This window comes from Cuculus canorus, chromosome 5 (genome assembly GCF_017976375.1).
Source record: "Cuculus canorus isolate bCucCan1 chromosome 5, bCucCan1.pri, whole genome shotgun sequence".
NCBI classification, from domain to species: domain Eukaryota; kingdom Metazoa; phylum Chordata; class Aves; order Cuculiformes; family Cuculidae; genus Cuculus; species Cuculus canorus.
In genome coordinates, this window is record NC_071405.1 from 10,938,951 (window position 1) to 10,953,066 (window position 14,116).

At 36.7% G+C, this 14,116-nt stretch overlaps 1 protein-coding gene across 1 annotated transcript in view; it reads left to right on the plus strand.

Annotated features, from left to right (window-relative positions):
• Positions 1-14,116, plus strand: part of KIF18A (kinesin family member 18A) — a 37,443-nt gene that overhangs the window by 5,232 nt on the left and 18,095 nt on the right. Inside the window, exons 6-11 of the mRNA XM_054067253.1 lie at positions 3,405-3,602; positions 5,997-6,173; positions 7,009-7,083; positions 7,311-7,420; positions 10,706-10,868; positions 13,288-13,452. Coding sequence (XP_053923228.1) covers positions 3,405-3,602; positions 5,997-6,173; positions 7,009-7,083; positions 7,311-7,420; positions 10,706-10,868; positions 13,288-13,452 — 888 coding nt within the window. The remainder of the gene's footprint in view (positions 1-3,404; positions 3,603-5,996; positions 6,174-7,008; positions 7,084-7,310; positions 7,421-10,705; positions 10,869-13,287; positions 13,453-14,116) is intronic.

Genomic DNA, 14,116 nt, shown 5'->3' on the forward strand with positions numbered 1-14,116 from the left:
ACTCAAACATATGAATGCTTGCAGGTGAGAGGACTGTATACTTTCTGGCAATATAAATAAAAACATAATGAAAGCAAAGAGCCTCTCATATCTAAATGTTGTAGGAACAGTAGTTTTCATGAAGGAAAAGACCTTTCAATGTGAAGATTAGGTGTTGCCACATCCTGGCTCAAAGCACATTCTGTTGTGTATTCAACATTCAGTCCCAAGGCACAGTTCATTCGCAAAAACTGTCAGACCAATTCTGTCCAAGGGTACTGTAATCAGCAAAAACTTTCTCAGGTATTCTTTGCAATACTCTTAATTCACTTAACTCTTGTATTGAGATAATCCTGAATGTTTGTTGCATTTAGTCTTTTGGGATGGCCTAACTGGCAACGAGATACTTGGTTGCTTTTGCTTTGGTATTATTTTCTGCTAAGTACATGAATTATTGGTAAAAGTCATGATTTGTTTTGTTAGACACTTATATCTTAAATGTGTGATTTATATAACTATCCGCTTACAGTGTGTCCTCAAAGATAAAGTAGTTCAGCATGTAAGAGTGAATGTGGTTTAAGTCTTTTTCACAGAAGTGACTTTGTGCTTCAGAGGAGGGAGGGATTATGTAATTTACCTATTAAAATGTGTGTAAATAAATGTTTAATATAAATACTATGTCTGCATATAGCACTTTAAAAGAATGTTAGTGTCGCTAACTATATTATTTCAATGAATACAACCGGAAGTTTAACAGATTTTAATTAATGTGTACTCATTAAGCTAAGCAAATTAACAATCGTACACTTTTTTTGAAGTGAGTTCTTAGATGCTCTACTTGACGCACTTATTAGCTGTGTGGGCATCCCTAAGAAATAATTACCAGCTAGTCAATTAGTACTACAAGCAATTGCTTATGTCAGTTTCTCATCTATTTCCACAAATACGTGACAGTCTGCACAACGTCTTGTCCTTTATGGCCTCTTTGTTTCCACAGTTATAAGTGATGAGGAATCCCTGTTGCTGTCTTCCTTGTCATTTTTGTTTTCTGTTATTTTGAGTAGCTCTTGCTTGTAGAGAACAGTTATCTTTTACACTGGCCTTGGGTTTTGTTGTGAACTTTGTTGGAACAGGACATTTTCTAGAACTGACTCAAAGTGGTGAAAGTCCCTTGGCCCAGAACATTCTGAGCTGATCTTAGAGGTGTAAGTTTTGCTTGCTGTACCATCTATCTTGGGTTTGAAATCTCTATCTAGGTCAGGCAATTACTGCATCTGAAAGTAAAATTCCAATTGCTACGCTGTTCTATTGAAAGTGTTCTGCTGACAGACAAAGAAATAAAGATTCTGCTTTGGGGCATTTCCTGTGTCTTTTGACTTTTAATAAAAAACTTGAGTCATAAAACACTGATACTCCACCTTTCCCTGCTTCACTAATGATAGTTACTGGATTCTGGTGGAGTGCTACCAGCCTAAAAAAGCTACTTCTCTAAGGTGAAGTGGCTTTTTTCTTTCTTTTTTTTTTTTTAAATATTGTACTAGAAGTAGTACAACAGAATCTTATATTGTTTGATATAGAATCATAGAATACCAGGTTGGAAGGCACCTCAAGGATCATCTATCCCAACCTTTTTTGGGAAAAGCACAGTCTAAGCAAGATTGCCCAGCACCCTGTCCAGCTTAATCTTAAAAGTATCCAGTGTGGGGGAATCCACCACTTCCCTGGAAAGGCTGATTGTTCTCATTGTGAAAAATTTTTGTCTTGTGTCTAATTGGAATCACCTGAGGAGTAACTTGTACCAATGACCCTATTTTTTCCATATGACTTTTTGTAAAAAGGGAGTTTCCATCTTCTTTGTAGCCTCCTTTTAAATATTGGAGCATGTAGAAACCTGTCTATTTGGTATAGACATATTTTTTGTGGCAAGTCATTCATTCCCAATACTTGTTGATTTATTTTTTTATGTTACAAATTGCTGTGAAGACTTCGTTTGTCTTACACAAAGCTTAAAACTACAGAACTGATGAGATACTGTCTTTGTTAGTCAATCATCTTGTATGAATGGCATCTTTCCCAATTCAGTGCCTAAAAGCGGGTTCATGAAAGTGTCAGAAACCTTTAGCTTTCCAAATGGCAAGAGACTCAACACAGAAGGATGTGATGTCTTGAGAATCCTGAAAATGTAAAAGTCATCTAAGAGTAACTAGTTCTTATTGACTGTATAATCATAGTCCGCCTTCTTCCTTACAAACATGAGGAAGGAATTACCTTCCCTAGCAGAAGGAAGGAAAAGCACCTGATTCCTTCTACTTCTCCTGTACCATAAAAATTTCACAAGAGGGGGGTATGAGAGGAAACAAGGAGTCTCAGGACTTATGGCTTTCTGAAAGACCCTGGCATAGGGCTCAATGTCCAGATAGAGATCTCTGATAAATGGCGTCCCTCAGGGGTCCACATTGGGACGAGTGCTGTTTAGTATCTTCATCAGTTATATAAACAGCAAGATCGAGTGCACCCTCAGCAACTTTGCAGGTGACAGCAAGCTGAGTGGTGCAGTTGCCACACCAGAAGGATAGAATGTCATCCAGAGGGACCTGGACAAGGTCGAGAAGTGGCCTGTGTGACCATCCTGAGGTTCAAGTGCAAGGTCCTACACGTGGATATGGGCAATCTGCCCATATATGTATCTCCTTATGGCATAGTCTTAAAGGCGCTTTTAACAAATGAACAGCTTTTTCTGTTTCAAGTGCAATAGTGTGGTTGTACAGCTTGAGTCCAGAAGAATCAAGAGCTATTTTAGCTATGAAATTCATTTGAAGCTCACTGAACTTTGCTGTTGTTGTAAGCCCCTGGCCCAGGGCAAGAGTGAGGGTGAAATATCTCACAGTCAACTTAAGTGAATGGAGTGAAGGAGAAGCAATTACTTGTCGCCTGCAGACTGATGCTCAGCCAGTCCTCAAGGAGTGGCTACTTTGGAGTCTTTTAGGGTCCCTTTTAGGGTCCCTTTGCAATGTCTTGCCCACTCCCTTGACGCTGCACAATTGCTGTTCAGCAAAAGCTGAACACTAGTGTGTTGTCAACACTGGTTTGATCACAAATCTGAAAGCACCCTACAGGCTGCTATGCAGGAAACTTAACTCCATACTAGCCAAACCCACTGCAACTACGCTCTGCTTTTTTCCTACTAATACCCAAAGCAGGTAAGTTTGATGCAAGTGTCCAAAATGGAGTCACCATTTTCCATCAGGCCAAGCTGTCCGTTGGTGCTAGATTGTGTATGGAATAGTTTAACTTGGACTCCTAGAAGAATTCTAATAAGAATTTCTGAAAAGGGTTATTACAGTGTGAAACTACCTTACTGCTTAGAGTAACAACAAACTGGTTAATGGTTTCTTGTTAATGATTTTTTGTTGTTGTTGTTGTAGATTTATCTAAGACAGCAAGATAAAACAGCTAGTATTAATCAAAACGTTCGTGTTGCCAAAATGTCTCTTGTTGACCTGGCGGGATCTGAACGTGCCAGAGCGACAAATGCCAAGGGGGCTCGTTTTATAGAAGGAACAAATATTAATCGCTCCTTGCTAGCTCTCGGAAGTGTCATTAATGCCTTGGCAGATCCAAAGGTATGTGCTGCTTTCCTATGCAGTCTTTACTACCTAGTGTTGTGAAAACTTTTTTTTTAAAAACAGTAAGTATTAAATGTGGCACTATCTACCTCTTTATATCATATCTGGTTTGATATTTGCTGCATCTTTGAAATTGGTTCTGGGATATCCTAGGGACGCTGATAAAAAACAAACTTAAGGTACATGTAAAGTCCTTCTAATTTGGAAAAAAAAAAAAAAAAAAACCACAATTCCATAAAGTTTGAGGAGGGGAAAGAGGGGAAAACAAACAAACAAAAAAAAAAAGAGTATCTTTTCAGTTGCAGAATTATCTGATGCTACTTAACTTTTGCCTCATCAGCACCAGTGCTGAAATGAACTTCCACTTGAAAGAGAAATAACTTGTTTAAAGTATCTTTATGTGCTTCGCTTCTGCTGATACTGATGTTCGAACCAGCATCCCTTTGACTGCCTTAAGTCAAAGGTTTATTTAAATGAACTACAGGGAATTTTTTGTCTGTGTAAGAATATTGCAGAAAAATACCTTAGTTCTTCTATTCTGAATGTAAGCAACAAGTGCTAAGGCTTTAAACAGTTTTCACTGCTTTTTTGATTTTGCCTACTTTAGGTTAGTCATAGAGGTGAAAAAGTTTTGTTTCTGTACTACAATTGGGAAAGTTGAGAAAGTTGTTGTTCTGCAGTTACTTGTACTCTGTTCCTGGTCTTGCACTGCTCCTCCTTGTTAACGAAATTTTTCATTAATGAAATACTTTTTTGTGGTTCAATCATTTAATAAAACATAATCACTTTTTAATTTCCTGCAACAACTTAAAAAATAACACCAGAGCTCATGCACACTATTGAAAGCGACGGTCATCCTATGGTATTTCTTGTAAACTCCTCTTGCCGCCTACTGAGAGAGAAAAGGCATTGTGGCTGTGAGTGATAGGGAGAGTCAATATCCTACCACAGATTCTGTTTGTAGTGCTGTGTATAGCTACTTCAGTCTATCTGGTCTAGCAAAATTCCCCTGTTGACCAGTTTGTTTAAAGAATATTTAATATACTCTGAAGTTACCTTAAAAGATATACTCTTCAGTTCTGAAATATAACCCTGCTAAAGCCTGAAGTTCAGCAAAGCTCTTAACTGAGTAATAGGTAGTGCATTGCTGATGCTTCTCACATCTTTTCCTTTAAGGTTTTCCTATGGGTTTCCCCAATGTCTTTATGACAGCTGAATGGAAGACAGTTGCAATGGAAAAAGTTTTCAAAAATAATATCCAGCTACCTGAGAGTAGTGTCAAAAATGGATGTACCTGCTTTTCTTACCCACCTCTTTCAAAATCAAGCATATGTAGAGAAGCTTGTCTGAGTAAATAAATAGCCTGACAAGGACAAAGATTTTTCCAGACCTTTATGCCCTTTAGTCTTAGGGGAGGAGGCTTTTATAGGAGAAAACAACATCTATCCAAAGCTGTTCTTTTGTGGTCTTCCACACAGACACCCATGCTCTTCTCACAGGAGTGAATTAGTTTCTGCACTTGGTTTACCAGCTCAAGGGAAGGAGTAGGGACAGTTGTGCAGCAGAATAATGAAACCTCCTGAACTTTTGCTAAAGTCAAGTCCATTGCCCACAGCTACACCTTTTTTGTCCTTCTGGTTAGCTAGCAGTTTCCCGTTTCAGGTATGCCAGGGGAAAGTGATCAGAGCTTTTATTTCCCTTCCTGCTGCAGCATGTTCTCATCACCATCTTGTTGAAGTAAGAGGCAGAACTTAGAATCTGTACCATTGGCCTAAGTAAGATTCTTCATGCTGACTTGTTTGCTGTGGGACTGGGGTCGTAGTGACTTGACTTTGTACTGAGAGATGAAGATTCTGTAGATGTGATTGAAGAGAGGGGGAAAAAAAAAAAAAAACCAAACAAACAAAGCAGACTTTGGATTGCCTGGAAAGGTTGTAGAGTCTCCATCCTCAGAGATATTTAAAACCCAACTAGACACACTTCTTGGCAGCTTGCTCTAGCTGCCCTTGCTTTGAGCAAAAACAGTGGACTATAGACTCATCTTGAAAGATCCTTTCCCAACCTCAATTATTGTGTGAACTGCAAGCAGTTTAATGTAATTACATTTTTTGTTAGTTGCCTATAGGAAAAAAGCAGTTGTTATATGTCTGGATATCAGAATGTAACCTGGCTAATGCATACAAAGATATAAATTAATTAAACTGCTCTGAGAGACTTAGAACTGTTTAATGTCTGTATGTAATTTTTAAAACTCTTTTGTGTCACTTAGAAGTTCCAATGCTGTTTGTTATGTTGCGTGGCATGCTTAAAATTCTAAGTGGACTTTTAGGCAGGTGAATATCTGAAATACAGTGGACTAATCCATAAAAATGCGTGCAACTCTCTTTCTAGAGCAAGAAACAGCACATTCCTTATCGAAACAGCAAGCTTACTCGTTTATTGAAAGATTCTCTTGGAGGAAATTGCCGAACAATAATGATAGCTGCTGTTAGTCCATCTTCTATGTTCTACGATGACACCTATAATACTCTTAAGTATGCAAACCGAGCAAAGGATATCAAGTCTTCTGTAAGTTTATTGGTATTTACTGATCCTTTGTCAAGGCATAGTAAAATAGTATTAAGAGAAGGAGCGTTATTTCTTTTAGAAGATTATTTCCTTCATTGTTGTCTTAAAGTTTTTGTTTAGTTACTTCTTTGTCTTACTCAGATGAAAAGGAGTTGACTGTAATACATGTCATAGATGCAGAATAGATACTAGTTCTGGATGAAAAGCAAGATTGCTTCATTAATGGGATTATGCTGCCAGTTTGAAAGAGTTTTTGAGCATTGAATTTAGAAATAGTCCTCAGCTGGCAGAATTCACAGCTAGTTTCACTGTCTTGTTGCTACATTCTCGGAGAGCTGTAAAGTATATGAAAGAAATGTTTGAGCAATTGTACAAGAGCCAGTCCAGGTTTGTTATAGCTGGATCAAAGAAGCTCAATGAGACCGTATTTCTAACTAAAATTCTGTTGTGGTGTCCTGTCTTCTGCTATTATTCTGTTTTTTCTTTTTCTGTAAGCCTTTGTATTGTAGCTCCTTAATTTCTTTTATTTGGTATGAGGTTGACTGTGGTTTCCATTTCTTGCATAGTTCTTATTATACAATGCACAAGATGGACATTAACTAGTCTGAATAAATGCAAAATGTACTTGCACATGTAAATGTAACTACTTCTTGTTTTTCTGCTGAGAGAAAGAAGATGGATAGGGTTAAAGAGAAGTACAAAACCTGAGAGTCAGATTTTCATTGTGCGAGTCAGGATTTTATCCATCCTTATCCTCGTATAGTGCAAGCGTAGATGTATTTATTATGCTGGGAAACACAAAGGAGTCTTCTAACTTGGTTCTTTTCTTTAATAGTTGAAGAGCAATGTGGTTAGTCTGGACAGTCACATAAGCCAGTATCTCAAAATTTGCAATGAACAAAAGAAAGAGGTATGTAAAAAAATTCAAAACATTTATTGTATTCAAAGTTATAACACTTAAATGTTCGTGGGATTGAACTTATGTGAGACAATATTGTCCTAATCCTCCTGTATAGTCTTTTGTGATAAGAGAAATTTTGTATTAAAAGATAATATTCTGTGCTTATATAAGCACAGAATGATAGGTTTAAAGAACAGAAAAAACATGTTTTCCAACTAAAAGTTAACTTTTTTTAGATCCTGATGTTGAAAGAGAAACTGAGAGAATATGAAGAACAGCAAGCAAGCATTCCTGAGAACTGTAATGCAGCAGTACTTTCAAACAACCAGGAAGCGGAAATACAAAGGTAAGTTTATCACATGGCAGTCTTGCTTCAAAGTGGGGGTTTGCATAACTTGTAAAAGCATTTGTAAAACAAACTTGCTCTTCTGAATATTGTTTTGTCATTTTTAACATTGTTTTACTTAGACTAGGCCTGGCTTTGCATGACTTATCACTTCTTGTCAGAACAACTTGATGGATTTGAAACACAGCAGGTATTCTGTACTCGAAGCATCCTGATGTTAATCTTCTAGACTTATTCAGTACAACACTGATGTAACTGGTCCTCAAGAAGCTGACATAACTCACTGTGACATGATAATTTATATCAGTGGTGAAGATCATGCATCTAAAGTTACTTTCTTACAAAGTATTTGCTAAATTGACAGAAGTGCAGCAGTGTCAATATTCTGTGGATTACATTTATTCAAGTAAAATTTTCATTAGAACTGTTGATAATGAAGAGTATTTGATAGGGAACTGAATCTTACGAACTTATGAGGATCAGTACTCATATGTGGTTATTGAAATGTCTATGTGCTGGGATTTTTAAAGTTTATCAATAGCTTTATTGTAATGAAGATATTTCATTGGAAAGTCAGGGGTTTTTTTGTCTCAAGTCTACCAATGTTATTCTATATTAAAGTGCCTGTTAAATACTATCATTAATAATATTATACGAAGGATTTTGATAAGTGCTCTAGGAAACGCCAGAGTTCTGTAAAAAAATTCAGTGTAAATCTTCGGAGGTACAGGGTTGGGATTGAGTCGTTCACTAAGGGACTGTTGGAAAGAACAGTGAAAAACTGGTGTGGGTCCTGTGATGAAAAAAAACTGCCAGTCAGCCAAAAGGCTAAAACTTCATCAAATAGAAATACAGTAAAAAAAAAAAAGTAAACAAAACAATTCAGTATCCAAACAGCTGATCTGTACGTGGGCTGAACATTAACCTAATGGTAGAAATGGAATGATAAATTTAACAAAGAAATACCATGCATTTAGGAAAGGGGAAAAGATGTTAAGTGAAAGTTACTATAGTTTTGAATTTACATTATCAAAAACCTTTCAAGATCTGGACTTTTAAAATAAAGATGATATATTTTGGCTAGAGAGATCGTAGAATATTTACAAGGCCCTTTCCTAATAACTCTAGGAACATGTTACCAAATAGAAATTGACTCTTGCATTATACAAGAATTCCGGAATTATCCTCTGTTTTCTGGTGGTGCAGCTTCTCCTCGCAGTCCACTTTGTTTCAGTAAACTCTAGAGAGTAGGGTGGTATATCCATGCGGCTGCAAGGGAGCATGTGAATCCTAGCTTTGAGAAAAGCTACCTAACGGGTCATTTTTGTGGTTAAAATGTAGAGCGCATGAATGACAGCAACTGCTGCTACTTCTGTCAAATACTACTTCAGTACTGTCCTTCGTGCAGGGTCTGAGAGGCAAGAACTTGAAGCTCTTCTTTCTGCAAAGAGTTAAATTAATATTTGTAGGTTTCTTACTTTCTATTGCTTTTATGTTTCTTGGTCTCTTTCTTCATGGTGATGTTCCCATTTATCTTTTCTGATGCGACAGTCTCATGAGAGCACACCAAAAGTAACGAGTTAAGATATGTGAGGTATGCATTTGTTGCAAAAGTCAATCTTCTCCATAACAAGGGTAGGATTTGGTGTGAAAGTCTTTCTGGATCTGTCTTTGCATGTCTCATCAAATATTTCTGAGAATTATTTGACTGGCTTTATTCAGTTAGTTTTCTTTTAATTGGCCCTTTGAATGTGGTATTTTTATTAACCTGGAAAAACTTCTGAGGTGAAAGTAAAAACCCACTCAAAGCTAAACACTCTAACTGAGGTTCATTTTACTGGTGTTCCAGAGGTTTCAGTAAGCCTCTCTTTCAGGCTATTTAAATTTCATTTTCCAAAGAAGCATAGGTTTCTAAGTCATGTGGATAATTCTGACAGTTCTGCATATTTTTGCACTGTAAGTCTCTTAAGGTTAATTTGATTTCCTGTGATTTGTCCTTTATTTCATTCTGTGTGAGGGAAGAATTGGTCAAAGGTAGGATCTTTAAAATGTCTTTTCTAAATGCTGGACGTACTCTATGCCAAGATTTGTTGGTCAGAGAATGATTGTTTGGGGTTTAATGTTCTGGAATATCCTTAGAGACACATACAAGCCTATCCCATTCCCTCTAGATATCACCAATAAAATGGCTGTTGCATTCTCTTCCTCATGAGGATCCTGTCAGGTTCATCCTACTGACGGTGTGGATGCCAAGTTGATTTCCCCTGCACCCATTTACAGATTTGACAGTATTATGCTATCTTCTCCCTTCCATTTGCGACAGAGTAGAGCACCTTATGCACAATCTTGTGTTTCAGTCCACCTACCTATGGCCTTTGCTTCACTATTATCTGGAAGAGATTCACTAATTACACCTCTTGCTGCTCCAAACCTAAGTCATTCCTAGTCCCTCTGTTGGAGATGTATTGTCTCTGCCAACCCTTCAAGTTTTGAGCATGCTGGGGCAGGCACTGGCTTTGGAACTAGCATTGACAGATCCATGAGCTGTTTCACATGAGGTAGTCCAGAGTCCTTGTATGTACCTGCAGGATCACTTTGTCACTTTTATGTGAAGAGGAGAGAGTAAAGAGAATAAGAATACAAGTATGAAAAGTTAATCCAGTTCAAGGCAGGAGCTTTGCGACGGTTCTTATGTATGCTTCATGCTGTATTTGGGATAGTGATGATTACAAGTACACAAAGCATTGATTTACTGGTAATAATTCTTCACGGTTACTCTGTATAGAATCATAATCTACAGCCTCCCTTAAGTTATGCCCAGGGAAACAGAGGATTCATCTTCATTTCTTGTTACTGTGTTTTCCGGGCAGCTGGGAGGAGCCATGTTTCTATGGATACTGTGGAGGAAAAATTCTTCAACTAGTGGTACAATAGATAGTATAGGTAGCAACAGCATAGAGTAAGAATTCATAGTCTAGAATCTGAATAATTCTGAATTAACGGAAGATTGCTTTACAGCTTAGAGACTCAACAGTTTAGCCTAAAAATATTCAGAGAATGCTATTGTATCTAGGTAAAAATGTATACTAAAGCACACATGGAATTTAGAAATAATGTTTCTTAAGGAAAAAAAGTCAGCTAATAGGGTTTTACATTTTTCCTCCTAACTGTTTTATAATAATTTTATTCACTTAGAGGTGAAAATGTCCCTTGTAATGCAGATAGTTGAAAAAACATCTTCAGTAAGTAATCCCTTTATTTATTCTGATCCTTTGGTTCTAATAGATACAAAGAAGTCCTTAAAAGTGTGTTCAAAAATCGTGAGGAAATCAGAAAAGAATACTTGCAGGCAGAAATGCAACTGAAAGAAAACACACTGAAGACATATTACCAGAACCAGTGTCATGAACAAATTCAACTGTTGTGCTCTAAAGAAAGAGTAGAAAAGGTGAGTTTTCTATAACGTGTATAAGTTTTCTATAATGTATGTAACATCTGTAAGTTATCATCCTTCTTCATTTTGCTATACTAATATATAAATGTTGTTTAAGTAACTACATAAATTGGCTAATGTGTAAATGTTTAAACAGTTAAAATGGGACACAATGTTTATCACTCGGATAACATTTTTTGACGTGAATACAGAAAATGCAGTAGCAATCCCAGGTGAGCCATTTTTTCCCCACTGCACAGGAAACTGATGTGCTTATTGCTGCCAATTGCTAAAACTTCTCAATTTGTCCTTATGTTGGCTTGGTAAGCCCTAAAACCTGACTTAGATTTAGTAGACTAATGGTGCTCTTGTACAAAACACGTATCTGTGATACAGCCATTGAAGCTGTTATTAAGCTGAGAAATCTATCCGTTTCATAGGGACAAGCATGGACCTTGTGGTAAGCGAGACAGATTCTTATCGTTGATGTTTTTAGTTGTTACGGGGAAGATGTTTGGATAGCTGCCTAAGGACAGAGTCATGTAAACTGAAATAATTACGTGTAGTTGCCTGGAATTTTAAGAGAAGAATTTCAAGCTAAGTATGAACAGTTGGTGTTGTGCAGCATTAAATGCTCAGGTCTTTTGAGAAAAATCAAAGTATAAATAAGTTAGCAAACTTAGATAGTATCATAATTTTTCTGATAAAGGTCAGCTTAAGGGGATATACGTTTTATGTAGATAGGAACTTGAGGGTGGGGCTGACTTTGCTTAGTCACAGTAAAAATATATATTTGGCCAAAAATGATAGCTTACCATATGACTATTTTTTTCCCAGTGATTCACATGAAATTCGGTCCTTAGATAAATGTCAAAGTGAAAATACATCACGTTTTTGCTTGTCATTGATGAAGATATTTCAAGTGACTAACCTGTTCTAGAATTCTGTTCTATGCCATAGAAACTCCAAAGTAATATTTTCTGTGTGCCATACTGTTAAATGCTGCTTACAGTGGAGCATAGCTATATTTTTATTCATAATGAGGAGTTATATCCTGTTACATACAAATGTTTTTTTATGAGCTGATTTAACTTTTATTTTGAATGTTAGCAGTGCTGCACTCAGATGTTGGTTTTGCCATTAGTTAACTTATAGATGTGATATACTAAGGGTCAAGAATCACTATCCTGGAAGTACCATGTCTTACTTATTAAAAAGAGATAAGTCACTCTAATGGTAAAGTGCAATGGTAAAATTAAATGTCTTATTGTGACTACTTTGAAACAAATTGAATTTTAATTTGTAATTCAGTCATTTAATGACCAGTGACTATTCAGGTCTTCCTTTTATACTATAATGCTTCTATTCTTCCTTGTATTTTTACACATTTGCTATTTTTCTAAATTCCTCTGTGTCTTCTCACTGTTAAATATGCTGTTAGGCCGCAGGGGTATTTATTATATATTTTCAAGGGAAAAGTTTTACCTATAAAATATTTTCTCATTTTACCCTTAATTGTCCAATCTCAGTAACTACAATAATGAAGTTTTTAGGTAAGTTAACACAAAAGAAATACTGTTGCTGTTTTCTTTAGTACACAGAGAAGGACACCAGCTAGAGCGATTTCTGCTTTGTGCAACATTAGTGATGTACATTCAGAGTTTCTTATGATGCTTTACAGTAGAACAAATTGAGCCTGCTCTTCTAAATATGTAGATTTAGTCTAATTGACGAAGTTTGGATGTAGATATTTACGTTATATTATTTTTAAAGCTAGTTGGCTTCTGTATATTTCTTTTTGTTGAGGGTAGCAATATACTTCAAATGTTGCTTTTGGTTTTGTTTGGTTTTTAACTAACTAAAGTCTAGGCATAGGTGAACTCTGTTTATAGTCTCCTTTATTGCTCTTTCTCATTCCGTGCCTTTTTGTTTTCAGTTTCCAGGGAAGTATCAGAAGAATTTTGATGCTTGAAGATAGGTTGTCTTTCTGCCAAGTGCTTTATCATTTACTTGGCTTTTCCTAGATCATATTGCATTAGGACACAAAGCAGATAAAATTCCTTCTTATTATTCATGCTTTGGTTACTAGAAATTATTAGGTTATGTTGTATCTAGAAGGGTGTCTGTATGTGCCTGTGTAGCTTTTCCAGCTTAAAATAATTGTGGCCTAGAACAGGAATGGTTCAAATACAACTTAGTACTCTTTAAAAGAATAATCAAACTACAATATTCTGTCTTAAGAGCTTCTGGGGAAAAAAAAAAAATTGAGGATGTTTAAGTGTAATTTGGTAATGCCTGCAAGGAATATTTATTGAACTGATGAAAAATGCAAAATGTTTATGTCCAGTTAAGTATAAAAGTATGGCGAAAATAATTTTTATAGAGATGTTTGTGAACATAACGTGAAAATTTTCCCTTAAACACCGATTTCTAGGCCACTGGCAAGCGCGATCAAAGGCTTGCAATGCTTAGGACCCACCGCGTGCACGTGCAAAAGAAGAAAAAAGAAGAGGTTGGACGTTTTGAGGAAAATACCAATTGGCTGCATCGTGTTGAGAATGAAATGCGCCTTCTGAATCAAGATGAGTGCATTCCAGAGGTAAAATGACTTTCACTTCAAAGGCAAATAGCATGCATTGTAGGCAACATCTAACTGTAGTTAAGAATAGGCTTTATTGTTTTACTATTTTTTTCTCACTTCTACTCATGGTTTCTGTTCTAATTCTTTTGTGGTGGTTTCAAATTCTAATGTTAGCTGTTTCTGTTCTTCTGCCCTAAAAATGCTTTATTGTCAGTGCAAGTCATCCTTGTTCATGAAAGTTTACAATTACATACAAAAATGAGCACTAAAGGACAATAAGTATGATGTGGCTGAGCAGTTCAGGTGGCTGCCACAGAGCTGATCCTGCTTCTGGCCATACACTTTTAGGCTTACCTTTACAGTAGCTCCTGGTGTTCATCTAACCATGTGACAACCTAATTCTTAGCCCGGCCAAAAATACTTTTGGGAAGGGAAGGGAAGGAAATGGGAAGTTGTGTCTCTGCCAGGTTTTAGCAAGTAGAGTCGGCTCGGTGCAGCCTCAACCAAGTACCAGAGCTGGCAGAAGGGAAAGGATGAAGGTCTGTGCAGAAAGAATGAGAGGAAAAGAAAGGTGGGAGATGGTTCTTCCCTGCCTTTTAATTTCAATCAGCAATTGGAGTAGCTTAAATGATAGTGTGATGAGCACTTAGGTGACTCTCAAAATGAAGTATATTTCAGTACC